This window comes from Scyliorhinus canicula, chromosome 2 (assembly GCF_902713615.1).
Source record: "Scyliorhinus canicula chromosome 2, sScyCan1.1, whole genome shotgun sequence".
NCBI classification, from domain to species: domain Eukaryota; kingdom Metazoa; phylum Chordata; class Chondrichthyes; order Carcharhiniformes; family Scyliorhinidae; genus Scyliorhinus; species Scyliorhinus canicula.
The window spans coordinates 262,875,574-262,888,944 of record NC_052147.1 but is presented as its reverse complement, the minus strand read 5'-3'; the positions used below and the strand labels follow the sequence as shown (position 1 = coordinate 262,888,944).

Genomic DNA, 13,371 nt, shown 5'->3' with positions numbered 1-13,371 from the left:
TCAAATTATCCACTTTACAGATTTCTGGACTCAACATAGCGTTAAGCAACTTCAGACCATGAGTTCTGTCCTCTAGTTTTTTTTTTTGCCAACCTCCAGTCTGTATCTTGTTTTCACTTGCAGACTGAGATAATCTTTATACTGCCATTAACACTAGTCTGACTTATGCTTTATTTCTTTACTGCAACCATTACCAATCCCTTTGCCTTTTGTTCTATGACATCTAACCCTCTAACCCATCCCTGAATATTCCATTTTGTTCCCTGCCACTCACTCCTTTTGGACACCCATAACTTTTCTAACTCTCTTCAGTTCTGAAGAAGTGTCATATTGGTCTCAAAACATTGGCAGCAATCCCCCCGCTCCCCACCCTGAGCCAGTTTTCCTACAGCAAAGATGGATCTTCCGACCCTGGCAATTTGCATGGCTCACCAGTCCCACTGCCAAGCAACCCATGGTGGGAGTTGACTTCAGCAGGACTGAAAGATCGTACTGGCAGGAAAGTATCGAAAGTCCTGCCGATTAACTCTGTTTCTCTCAGCGCAGATGTTGCCAGACCAGCCTAGTTTTTCAGCACTCTCTATTTCTACAGCTGGATACACCTGTGCTTATCTACATCAGTATTACTTCACAATTAATGCTCATTTGTAAGACGTGCTAAAAACACAAGTACAGACTTTTTTGTCATGAAGTCTCTATATAGTTGCACATTTATTTTGCATTTATTCTTATATTAGTTGCTAATCAAAATTGGAAGTTACGGCCGCGATTCTGCAAACCCGCTGCACCCGATGCTAATCCCGACACAACGGGTGAATCGTGCAGAGCCCCAATCCTTGCTCCGCTTCGGGCCCTGGGCTGACTGTGAGACATGACTTGCTCTGCCTGGCGTGATCTGGATTTTGCTCTCGCTGGGCGAGATCCAGATCGGCACATTCAAATGAACCATTAGGATCATTTAAATACCCAGACTCCAGATTCACCGGGTGGCCGGGAGTCAACATCTGCACCTGTAAGATCCCGCCAGGGCGCTGTTTAGTAATAATAACAGTAATAATCTTTATTAGTGCCACAAGTAGGCTTGTATTAACACTGCAGTGAGGTTACTGTGAAAATCCCCTCGTCGCCACATTGCGGCGCTTGTTCGGGTACACTGAGGGAGAATTTAGCAAAGTACTGGTTCCACAAACGTGAACCAGGAGTGATGACAACTTGAGGGGTCCAAAAGGCCATTAGAGACCACTGGGTGGTCAGGTTCAGGGCAGGTTGGTACCCTGGCACTGCCCCTGGCATCTGAGCACCTTGGAACTGCCAGGGTGACAGCCTAGCAGTGCCAAGGTGCCTGGGTACCAGGTTGGCAGTGCCAGGGGTCGGGCCTGGGTGGACCTTTCCCATATGAGTGGGCTTAAGGGGAGGTTCGAGGGGCCCGGAAAAGTTTGGGGGATGAGGGGGAGGGGGGCCTGAAAGCCGGGGTGGGGGGGGGGAGGCGATGCTAAAAGGGAGGTCTAGAGATTCGGGAAGTCTTACAGAATGGCGGCCCAATCTGCAAGGAGCCAGTCCTGCTGTGGTGAGATCAACTCGCCCGTGCAGGGCAGCTGTCTAAGTGTGGTCCCGGAGAGGAGAAACTCCGCAAGACTGAAATAAACCCGCAAAAGTACCGTTGAATAGTTGGGTGAATCTCGGTGCAGCAGCCACCAAGAAACATCCTGCCAGATGTACCCAAAAGCGGACTTTAACTTGTGTCCGCTGAACCGCGCCCGTACATTTCAAAAGGTAGAATGAACTCTGCAGTGACATAGGGTCAACATCTATCATGTTATATAATAAATCACCCTGCATCTCTGTGTTGTAATTGATAGATAAATTATATACTGGTTAAATTTGATTATTACATATATTTTGACTTGTGTTCTAACGGCATTGTTTCACCTTAGTTTTATGAATATGTGAAGAATTTGTAATGTTGTTGTTTCTCATTTGCTAGAACAACTATAAGGCCGATCTTCAGTGGTTGAAGGGAGTTGGTTGGAGTCCGATTGGGTCATTGGATGTTGAGAAAGCTAAGAAAGCAACAGAGATTGCCAGTGAGTGCAAGTACCGCCAGCACCCGGAGACCTTCAAATTCACGAGCTTGTCTGACTCTATGGACATGGCCCTGGCCAAGGCTAACACACAAGCAATGAAGAAGGTAGATATTTGCAAAAAGGAATATTTCAGTGTGATAGTTATCTTTCGCCACATTTATTTGACTTCATCAATATTTCTCCCAACTCCCTGGAGGGTGTTCCCTTCTCATTTGTTCCACAAGAACACTCCACACCTCACCTAAGCACCTATCGTTGGTGAGTCTGAACACATTATTTGATTCAAGAATGGGGGCTGGAGTTGGCGGGACATCCCAGCTGAACCCAACCTTCACCCAACATGTGCTTTCCATGGAAATTATCAGATAGCGATCTGGAGTAGGAACTCAGTCCTTACTGCTCGTCCTGAAAAGGCACTACCACCCCTAAAGCTGCCATTGCTGAGATCAGCACACTTAGCAAAGATTGGAAAGCTGAAACCTTCTATCCCAAATGGCTCTGGTATTATAAACATTGGGGGAGTTGGAGGTGGGTGGTTAGAGCTAAATGATGTCCTTGCCACTTTCCAGAAATATAGATTTAAATGGATTTCGCTGCACATTTTGCTTAAGATATGTTGGATATTTTAAGTTGGAAACAGGGATATTAGTGCAGGACAGTGATAATTAGTAAATCAATCCTCAGTCTGTATCTCTTGTCAGAGTTTTTTCAGCATTTTCAAAAGAAACTCAGATTTACTTACCCTCCTTTTTCACAGCATCTGTATACAGAAGCCTGGGAGAAAGCTAAAAATAAGGTCCACATGATGCTAGATCATCCGGATATCATTCAAGCCAAGGCCAACTCGCATATGTTCAGTGAGGTAAGATATTTAAAAAATGGCTCTCATTCAGAGAAAACAAAGGATTGAAGTGCTGAATAAGCGACTGCAAACATCTTCTCCTCTTTGTAGAGCAAGTATAAACTGGGCTGGGAACAAGCCAAAAAGAAAGGTTATGACCTCAGACCTGACGCGATATCAATAAAGGCTGCTAAAGCTTCCACAAATATTGCAAGTGATGTAAGTAAGAATGGTTTTGCAACTGTTTTACAACTTTTAAGCCATTGAATGGGATCTGATCTATCTCTGATGGGGACAAATGTAGTTTCATCATAACTTCACTTAGCTCAGTGCCTTTAATGGAAGTAAAGTATTTTTTAATGTGAGAATGGGTCATTAATTCCAGCATGCACAATCCTTTACAACAGAACTCAGCCCAACCTGCTCATCCTTTCCTTTCTTTACTCTACCAAAATGCTTCATGAGCGTATCTATACTGCTTGCTTCCATTTTCCCTGATACCTTGTTCTACAAACTTGCTATTGACTCTGCTTTGCCCAAATGGTCATCCTTAATTTGTGAACTTGCATGAAAAGGGGCAGGAGGGTCTGTGACCTTGCTGCTTGCTGCTCTCCACACCCCACTCCACCACTCATTTGGTTTCCCAGCAGAGAAATGGTTTATTGTTAATATGGTTTATTAACTCTTCTCTGAAGGAGGTTATTCATTACCTGGTACTCCTAAGAGGACTGACATGCGAAGGAAATGCACCTCATGAAATCGCAGCAATTTAATCCATGGTTTCTATCCATTCATATTAAAAACATGCACAGCATTCCGGCATTGTCCTAAGGTGCAGTCCCTGTGACTACCCTTTCCCATAGGCAGCCCCACCGTGAACAGATTCGGCCCTTTCATTCCAATTGGCATGGTTTTATAAACAGCGGCAGCACGGTAGCATAGTGATTAGCATAGTTGCTTCACATCTCGAGGGTCCCAGGTTCAATTCCCGGCTTGGGTCACGTCTGTGTGGAGTCTGCACGTTCTCCCTGTGTGTGCGTGGGTTTCCTAAGGGTGCTCCGGTTTCCTCCCACAGTCCAAAGATGTGCGGGTTAGGTGGATTGGTCGTGATAAATTGTCCTTAGTGTTCAAAAAGGTTAATTGGGGTTACTGGGTTAAGGGGATGGGGTGGAGGAGATGTGTGCTTGAGTGGGGTGCTCTTTCCGGGGGCTGGTGCGGGCTCGATGGGCCAGGTGGCCTCCATCTGCACTGTAAATTCTATGACTATGACAATCAACTGTTCAACCTCGTCAATATTCTTCAGCTCTGTGTCCCGTTGCATGTCTGCCATCCATTTGAGATAGGATCATGCCTAATTCACTGCAAACCCAACAGCAACATTGTCCCCTGTTATCTGTTATGGGCAGCACGGTAGCACAGTGGTTAGCGCTATTTTTTCACAGTGCCAGGGACCCAGATTTGATTCTAGTCTTGGGTCACTGTCTGTGCGGAATCTGCATGTTCTCCCCTGGTCTGTGTGGGTTTCCTCCGGGTGCTCCGGTTTCCTCCCACAAGTCCCAAAAGACATGCCTGTTAGGTGAATTGAAAATGAAAAATAAAAATGAAAATGAAAATCGCTTATTGTCACGAGTAGGCTTCAATGAAGTTACTGTGAAAAGCCCCTAGTCGCCACATTCCGGCGCCTGTCCGGGGAGGCTGGTACGGGAATCAAACCGTGCTGCTGGCCTGCTTGGTCTGCTTTAAAAGCCAGCGATTTAGCCCAGTGAGCTAAACCAGCCCCATTGGACATTCTGAATTCTCCCTCAGTGTACTCGAACAGGCGCCGGAGTGTGGCGTCTGGGGGATTTTCACAGTAACCTCTCTGCAGTGTTATTGTAAACCTACTTGTGAAACTAATGAAAAGATTATTATTATTATCCTCTGAGATTTCGCTCAAAAATCTTTGCCAACTTTCAAAATCTTCTTCTTAGACTGGGTTTTTACCTCTGGCCTCTCTTTCCTCCAATCGCCCTTGCAATTTCCTTCTTGGCAGCGATCACTCTTCTTGGAAAGCACTCTGAGATATTGTACTTTTCATGAAGAACAACACTGGTGTCTAAGCCATTTTGCTACAAATATGCACACTTGTTGCTTCGGGTGTAGTACCTCAACAATTTTAAGATTGCAAAGTTATTTTTCCTGAACCCTGGAAATTACCGCTAAATATTTGGAACTACTTTGCAGTACAAATATAAAACAGCCTATCGCAAGCAGCTTGGCCACCACGTTGGATGCCGAAACATTCAAGATGACCCCAAGATGGTTTGGTCCATGCACGTAGCCAAGATTCAGAGCGACAGGGAGTACAAGAAAGACTTTCAGAAATCAAAGACCAAATTCAATGTGCCAGTCGACATGCTGGACATCCAGTTGGCCAAGAAATGCCAGATCCTGGTCAGCGACATTGACTACAGACGTCGCCTGCACCAGTGGACCTGCCTGCCAGACCAGAACGATGTGATCCAGGCGCGTAAGGCCTACGATCTGCAGAGTGACGTGAGTACCAAACCTACATTTAGGCATTCCCATTTACAGCAAAGAACAGAATGTCGATCATCCTTGATCAGCATCAAAGCTTGGCAAAGTTTCAATTTCTCTTCCACTCTTAAACATTTTCCCTTACCTGGTTAGCACTGCTGTCTCACGGTGCCGAGGTCCCAGATTCGATCCCGGCTCTGGGTCACTGTCCGTGTGGGGTTTACACATTCTCCCCGTGTTTGCATGAGTTTCGCACAAAGGTGTGCAGGGTAGGTGGATTGGACACACTGAATTGTCCCTGAATTGGAAAAATGAATTTATTTTTTGAAAAAAACATTTTCCCTTACTTTCGCTTAGACAGGTTGGTGTATGAACATAAGGACAAAAGAACAGAAGTAGACCATTCAAACTTGCTATTCAGTTAGAACATGCCAGATCTGCCTCTTAACTCCATCAGCCCTCCTTGGTTCTGCAGCCCTTAATAGAACTTTAAACAAAAAAATATCAATCTCAGTTTTCACATTTTCAATTGATTTAACCTGAACAGCCTCGTGTTTCCAGATCCTCAGTACTCTTTGCTTTGTGTGATGAAGTGTTCTCTGATATCAGTCCTGAACGGCCTTGCTCTAATTTTAAGCTCATGAACTCCCTTGTTCTGGACTCCCACACCAGAGCTAACACTTTACCCTACCAATCTCTCAGGCTTTTAAGCGACTCCAGCAGACACCTACCTGACTCAGCCCTCCAGATGGGAAATGAGAGGGGAGGAGTTATTCTGCTATTCTGCCTTCAAATCAAGAACTTCAGGACTCTAAATTTGTACTTTGTTTCTTGGGTCTTTGCAAGGCAGTGTACTCTGACTACTGCCTGAGGCCTTGGATGCCAAAAGGTTTCAACGTTCTCTTCCTCCTATGGCCATTGCACCAGGGTTCAAACAATACGGATGGTAGAAAACACAATGGAGATTATGCTTTGTTCCTTTACATACGATTATCATACGCCAACCGTATGTGCGTTGTATCTCAGTGGAATCAAGACCTTCTTGGGGGAGGTGGCGTTCAGGGTCAGCCCCATCCCACTCCTTCAGAACCAGCAGAAGGGCAATAGGGAGGAATGGGTGGATATTTTAGATCACGACTTTAACACCTTTATTTAAGCAGTAAATGATCTTTATTTTTGCTTTCCAGAATTTGTACAAAGCAGACCTTCAGTGGCTAAAAGGTATCGGATGGACTCCTGCGGAATCACTAGATGTGGCCAAAGTCAAAAGAGCTGGAGAAATCCTGAGTGAGAGCCATTACCGTCAGCACCCATCAAAATTAAAGTTCACCAGCTTGTCTGACTCCATGGATTTGACCCTGGCAAAGAATAATGCACACTTGATGAATAAGGCAAGACCCTCTTATTAATAGACACTGCGTTCAATGTGGCAATCGCAATCCGATGTAAGCGTCACTCTGATTTCCTTTCTCGCATTTGTAACAGAAACGTTATACGGAAGCCTGGGAGAAGGACAAGACAAAGATTCACGTCATGCCTGACACTCCCGAGATCCAACTGGCCAAAATAAACACGGTGAACCTTAGTGAGGTAACTATCCCTTTCGGAGCAATGTAGTTTTAGCATTTGATGGTTTCAATGGAATTTATTCTCTGTTGTGCAAGTCACTCACCCAGATAATGGTCAAGTAATAAAGGAATCAGTCCCAAAGCACTTCACAGGAGCTTTTAACGTACAACATTACTGCCTGTAAGTAAGAGGAATTAGATCAGTGGCTAAAGGTTTTCTGGAAGAGGTAGGTTTTAAGCTGCATTGAAAAGAAGGAGAGCAAAATAGCGAGATGGAAAGACTTAAGCCAGGAGTTTCCCGCACCAGTGTGGCGGGTTTTCCTGCAGTGGATGTGTTGAGTCATTGACCGCCGGTGCGATCTTCCAGTCCCGTCGAGGTCAATGGACTTTTGCATGGTTCGCCTTCCCCATTGACTGAGAACTTGCCACGAGGGGTCAACCGGCAAGGGGGGGGGGGGGGGGGGGGGGGGGGGGGGGGAGGGAGAGTGGAATCCTGCCCTTAGGGTGGGAATTTCAGAGTTTATGGCCTAGATTCCTAAAGCACATACATACATACATGCAGACATATGTAAATACAAATTAGGAGCAGGAGTAGGTCACCTGGCCCCTCAAGCTTGCTCCGCCATTCAATATGATCATGGCTGATCTGATTTTGAGCTCAACTTCACATTTCTCCCTACACCTGGTAACATTTCACCTCCTTGCTTACCAAGAATCGATCTCCTTCTGCCTTAAAGATATTCAAAGATTCCAAGCGTTCGGCGATTGGCTGGAGAATCCCTTTTGACGCCAAATTCGGGGGTGGTGCCGTTTTTCCGATCGTCCGCCCCCTCAAAAATGGTGGGATGGCCTCAGGACGATTCTCTGCCCACGATGGGCCCGACTTCTTGACGGCATTGGTCACGTGTCCTCTGAACTTTCGTAAACCTGGTGTGGCGACTGCGGAGTGTGTCCAGCGCCGCCACAGTCGGAGGCGGGGGGGAAGCCGTTCTACTGGCAGGCTTCGGTGGGGGCTGGGGTGACTAGGGGGATGGTCCAGGGGTGGCAGGGGGATTACAAGTGGGCAGGCCGGGTCCACGCGCAGCCGACACCATGTTGTACGCATGCGTGGCCATGGACCTGGCCATTCTGCATCCATATCCCCTAGTTCTAGATTCTTCCATAAGAGGAAACATCCCATTTCGCATCCAACCTGCCAAGTCCCCACAGGATTCTGTGTGTTACAATCAATCCGCCTCTTCCTCTTCTAAATTCCAGCAGACACAAGCCTAGCCTGTCCAACTTTTGCTATAAGACAACCATACTATTCCAGGTGTTCATCTGGGAATCCTTCTTTGATTTGCTTCTAATGCATTTTCATCTTTCCTTAAATAAGGAAAATACACAGTACTCCAGATGTGATCTCACCAATCCCTGTATATCTGATGCATAACCTCCCTAATTGTATTTAATTCCACTCGCAATAAACAATAACGTTCTGTTAACTTTGCTAGTTACTTGCTGTCCCTGTATACTAACCTTTAGCGATTCATCCACGAGGACACCCAGATCCTTTGCATCTCAGAGCTCTTTTCTATTCATCCTGTCAAAATGGGCAACCTCACATTTGCCCACCATATACTCCATTTGCCAGAACTTTGCCAGAACTTCACCAAGAGGACATAGTCTTCTTATGTCCTCTTCAGAACTTACTTTCCTACCTATCTCTGTGCCATCATAAAATTTAGCAGCCATACCATTGGTCCCTTCATCCAAATCACTTAATAATTATAATAATCTTTATTAATCACTCATATAAATTGTAATGAGTTGAGGCCCCAGCACTGATACCTGTGGCACACCACTCATCACATTCTGCCAACACGAAAATGACAATTTTCACCTACTTTCTGTTCCCTGTTAGCTAACTAATCCTCTATCCATGCCAAAATGTTACCTCCTACATCATGAGCTTTTATTTTCCACAATAACCTTTGATGAGGCAGTTTATCAAATGTAACATATACATCCATAGGTTCCCCTTTATCCACAACACCTGTTACTTCTTCAAAGTACTCCCAATAAATTGACTAAATATGATTACCCTTGCATTTGCCTGATAACATTGCATTTATCTAAATGCCCTGTTATAACATCTTTAATAATAGTGTCTAGCATTTCCCTTTGACAGATGTTGTGCTAACTGGGATATAGTTTCCTGCCTTCTATATTCCTCCTTTTTTCAATAAAGGAGTTACATTAGCTCCAATCTAATGGAACCTTCCCTGAATCAAGTGAACTTTGGAAAATTAAAACCGACACATCAACTATCTCACTAGCTACTGCCTTTGAGACCCTAAAATGAAATGCATCATAACCTAGGGTCTTGTCAACCTGCACTTCCAGGAATTTGCTCAGTACCACTTCCTTGGTAATTTAACAGTTGCCAATCTTGGGCTGAAGGAAGTGGAGAATGCGTAAATGGCCAGAGATGAAAGAGTGCAGAGCTCCTGAAGGCTGAAGAGTGACTTAAAAATATATCATGTACACAATATTCCAATCAATCGTTATGGTGGCACGGTAGCACAGTGATTAAATCCCTCTTGGAATATCTTCACTTCTGTCAATTCAGGTCCGATTTTTCTAAATTGCAACAATATGTATTGAGCATGATGAAAATATCATGCTTAGGTTGGCAATATTTGTAAGGGTTTCACCAGGGCCCCAAGTTCGATTCCCGGCTTGGATCACTGCCTGTGCGGAGAATGCACATTCTCCCTGTGTCTGTGTGGGTTTCCTCTGGGTGCTCCGGTTTCCTCCCACAAGTCCCGAAAGATGTGCTGTTAGGTAATTTGAACATTCTGAAATCTCCCTCCATGTACCTGTACAGGCGCCGGAATATGGTGACTAGGGACTTTTCACAGTAACTTCATTGCAGTGTTAATGTAAGCCTACTTGTGACAATAAAAAGTATTTTTAAAAAATGATCAATGTCCTTCCAAGTATTGCCAACCTAAGCATGATATTTTTTATCATGCTCAATACATATTGTTGCAATTAAAAAAAATCTGACCTGAATTGACAGAAGTGAATATATTCCAAGTGGGATTTAATCAAGTCATTGAAATTTGGCAGGGACCAAATCTAAGGCTCAGCTTTGGGTCTCCCTGTTCACCCTTAATGTTTTCTCAGATCTAACGCCCTATCTGCAGCTCACGGCAATAATTTACATTATAAAAGAAACCACCGCTTCACAGAGGTGTGATCAGACTAAACTGTGTACAAAGATAAAGAAGGCGATGATATAGGAGGTCTTGGGTCTGTTTCATTGACTGTTCCGGGGTATAGATATTTCAGTAAGAGTAGGGAAGGTGGTAAAAGAGGTGGAGGAGTAGCATTGTTAATCAAGGATAGTTCAACGGCTGCAGAAAGGTAGTTCGAAGGGGACCTGCCTACTGAGGTAATATGGGCCGAAGTTAGAAACAGGAAAGGAGCGGTCACATTGTTAGGAGTTTTCTCTAGGCCCCCAAATAGTAATGGAGATGTGGAGGAAGAAATTGAAAAACAGATTATGGATAGGTGTGGAGGTCTCAGGGTAGTTGTCATGGGTGACTTAACTTTCCAAATATTGATTGGAACCTCTATAGGTCGAACAGTTCGGATGGGGCAGTTTTTGTACAGTGTGCGCAGGAGGGTTTCCTGACACAATACGTGGATAGGCCGACAAGAGGGGGGGGCCACATTGGATTTGGTACTGGGTAATGAACTGGACCAAGTGTTAGATTTGTTTCTGGGAGAGCACTTTGGAGATAGTGACCACAATTCGGTGTCTTTCACTATTGCAATGGATAGGGATAGGGCCATACGACAGGGCAAGGTTTATAATTGGGGGAGTGGTAATTATGATGCGATTAGGCAAGAATTAGGGAGCATAAGATGGGAACAGAAACTGTCAGGAAAAGGCACAAATGAAAAGTGGAGCCTGTTCAAGGAACCAATACTGCGTGTCCTTGATAGGTATGTCCCTGTCAGGCAGGGAGGAAATGGCTGTGTGAGGGAACCATGGTTCACAAAAGAGGTTGAATGTCTTGTCAAGAGGAAAAATGAAGAGTATGTAAGGATGAGAAAACAAGGTTCAGTTGGGTCGCTTAGAGGTTACAAGGTAGCAAGGAATGAGCTTAAAAAAAGGTGTTAGGAGAGCCATGAGGGGGCATAAGAAGTCCTTGGCGGTTCGGATCAAGGAAAACCTCAAGGCTTTTTATTCTTATGTAAGAAATAAAAGAATGACCAGGGTGAAGGTACGGCTGGTCAAGGACAGTAGTGGGAACCTGTGCATGGAGTCAGAAGAAATAGGAGAGGCATTAAATGAATTATTTTCTTCAGTGTTCACCAAGGAGAGGGGCCATGTTTTTGTGGATGAGAGTGTGATACAGGTGGGTAGGCTGGAGGAGGTAGATGTCCTGAGGAAGGATGTATTAGCAATTTTGAAAAACCTGAGCGTCGACAAGTCCCCTGGGCCAGATGGGATTTATCCAAGGATTCTTTGGGAGGCAAGGGATGAGATTGCAGAACCTTTGGCTTTGATCTTTGGGTCCTCACTGTCCACGGGGATAGTGTCAGAGGACTGGAGAGTGATGAATATTGTTCCTCTGTTCAAGAAAGGGAATAGGAATGACCCTGGTAATTATAGGCCAGTTAGTCTTACTTCGGTGGTCGCTAAATTAATGGAAAAGGTCCTGAAGGATAGGATTAATGACCATTTGGAAAGATGCAGCTTAATCCGGGATAGTCAACACGGTTTGTGAAGGGTAAGTCTTGCCTCATAAATTTGATTGAATTCTTTGAGGAGGTAACTAAGTGTGTAGATGAAGGTAGAGCAGTTGATGTTGTATACATGGATTTAGTAAGGCGTTTGATAAGGTTCCCCATGGTCTTCTCATGAAGAAAGTAAGGAGGTGTGGGATAGAGAGAAATTTGGCCAATTGGATAAGTAACTGGCTATCACATAGAAGACAGATGGTGGTGGTGGATGGAAAATTTTCAGACTGGAGACCAGTTACCAGCGGTGTACCACAGGATCCTCTGCTGGGTCCTCTGCTATTTGTGATTTTTATCAATGACTGGAGGAGGGAGCTGAACTGTGGGTCAGTAAATTTGCTGATGACACCAAGATTGGTGGAGTAGTGGATGAGGTGGAGGGCTGTTGTAGGCTGCAAAGAGACATTGATAGGATGCAGAGCTGGGCCAAAAAATAGCAGATGGAGTTTAACCCTGATAAGTGTGAGGTGATTCATTTTGGTAGAAAAAATTTGAATGTGGATTACAGGGTCAATGGCAGGGTTCTGGGGAATGTGGAGGAACAGAGAGATCTTGGGGTTCATGTCCACAGATCTCTGAAGGTTGCCACTCAAGTGGATAGAGCCGTAAAGAAGGCTTATAGTGTGTTAGCGTTTATTAACAGGGGGCTTGAGTTTAAGAGCCGCGGGGTTATGCTGAAACTAAACATGACCCTGGTGAGACCACATTTGGAGTATTGTGTGCAATTCCGGTCACCTCATATAGGAAGGATGTGGAAGCATTGGAAAAGGTGCAAAGGAGATTTACCAGGATGCTGCCTGGTTTGCAGGATAGGTGTAATGAGGAAAGGTTGAGGGAGCTAGGGCTTTTCTCTTTGGAGCAGAGGAGGATGAGAGGCGACTTAATGGAGGTTTATAAGATGATGAGGGGGATAGATAGAGTGGACGTTCAGAGACTATTTCCTTGGGTAGATGTAGCTGTTCCAAGGGGGGAATAACTATAAGATTCAGGGTGGGAAATATAGAAGGGATATCTGAGGTAGGTCCTTTACTCAGAGAGTGGTTAGGGTGTGGAATGGACTGCCTGCTGTGATAGTGGAGTCGAACACTTTAGAAACTTTCAAGCGGTTAGTGGATAGGCACATGGAGCGCACCAGAATGACAGGGAGTGGGATAACTTGATCTTGGTTTCGGACAATGCTCGGTGCAACAACGAGGGCTGAAGGGCCTGTTCTGTGCTGTACTGTTCTATGTTCTATGTTCTACGTCATTACTACAGAAATATTGCCAGTACATTCTGAGCTGGGGTTCCAAAATTTCCATTTGCTGGATAAATCCCTGGAAAGAAGTGTTCTATTTGTTGCAATGCCCAAATAATTTTGGACTTATCACCCAGAGTTTTGTAACTTGCCTCAATTTGTCCATTTATTTCACAGAAAATGTACAAACAGGGATATGAAGAGTTAAAGAAGAAAGGATATGATCTGAGGAATGATGCAATTTCAATCAAGGCGGCGAGGGCCTCCAGAGACATTGCTAGTGATGTATGTAGAATGAAATTTTGTCAATATCGCTTTCTTAATGTT

The 13,371-nt window shown here is 44.7% G+C and overlaps 1 protein-coding gene across 12 annotated transcripts in view; it reads left to right on the top strand.

Moving 5' to 3' along the window:
* neb (nebulin) overlaps positions 1 to 13,371 on the top strand; it is a 361,584-nt gene that overhangs the window by 129,798 nt on the left and 218,415 nt on the right. For all 12 annotated transcript variants that reach the window (XM_038790010.1, XM_038790016.1, XM_038790008.1 and 9 more), the window contains 7 exons: positions 1,985 to 2,188; positions 2,842 to 2,946; positions 3,037 to 3,144; positions 5,149 to 5,460; positions 6,630 to 6,833; positions 6,928 to 7,032; positions 13,222 to 13,329. In XM_038790010.1, the coding sequence (XP_038645938.1) occupies positions 1,985 to 2,188; positions 2,842 to 2,946; positions 3,037 to 3,144; positions 5,149 to 5,460; positions 6,630 to 6,833; positions 6,928 to 7,032; positions 13,222 to 13,329 (1,146 nt within the window). The remainder of the gene's footprint in view (positions 1 to 1,984; positions 2,189 to 2,841; positions 2,947 to 3,036; positions 3,145 to 5,148; positions 5,461 to 6,629; positions 6,834 to 6,927; positions 7,033 to 13,221; positions 13,330 to 13,371) is intronic.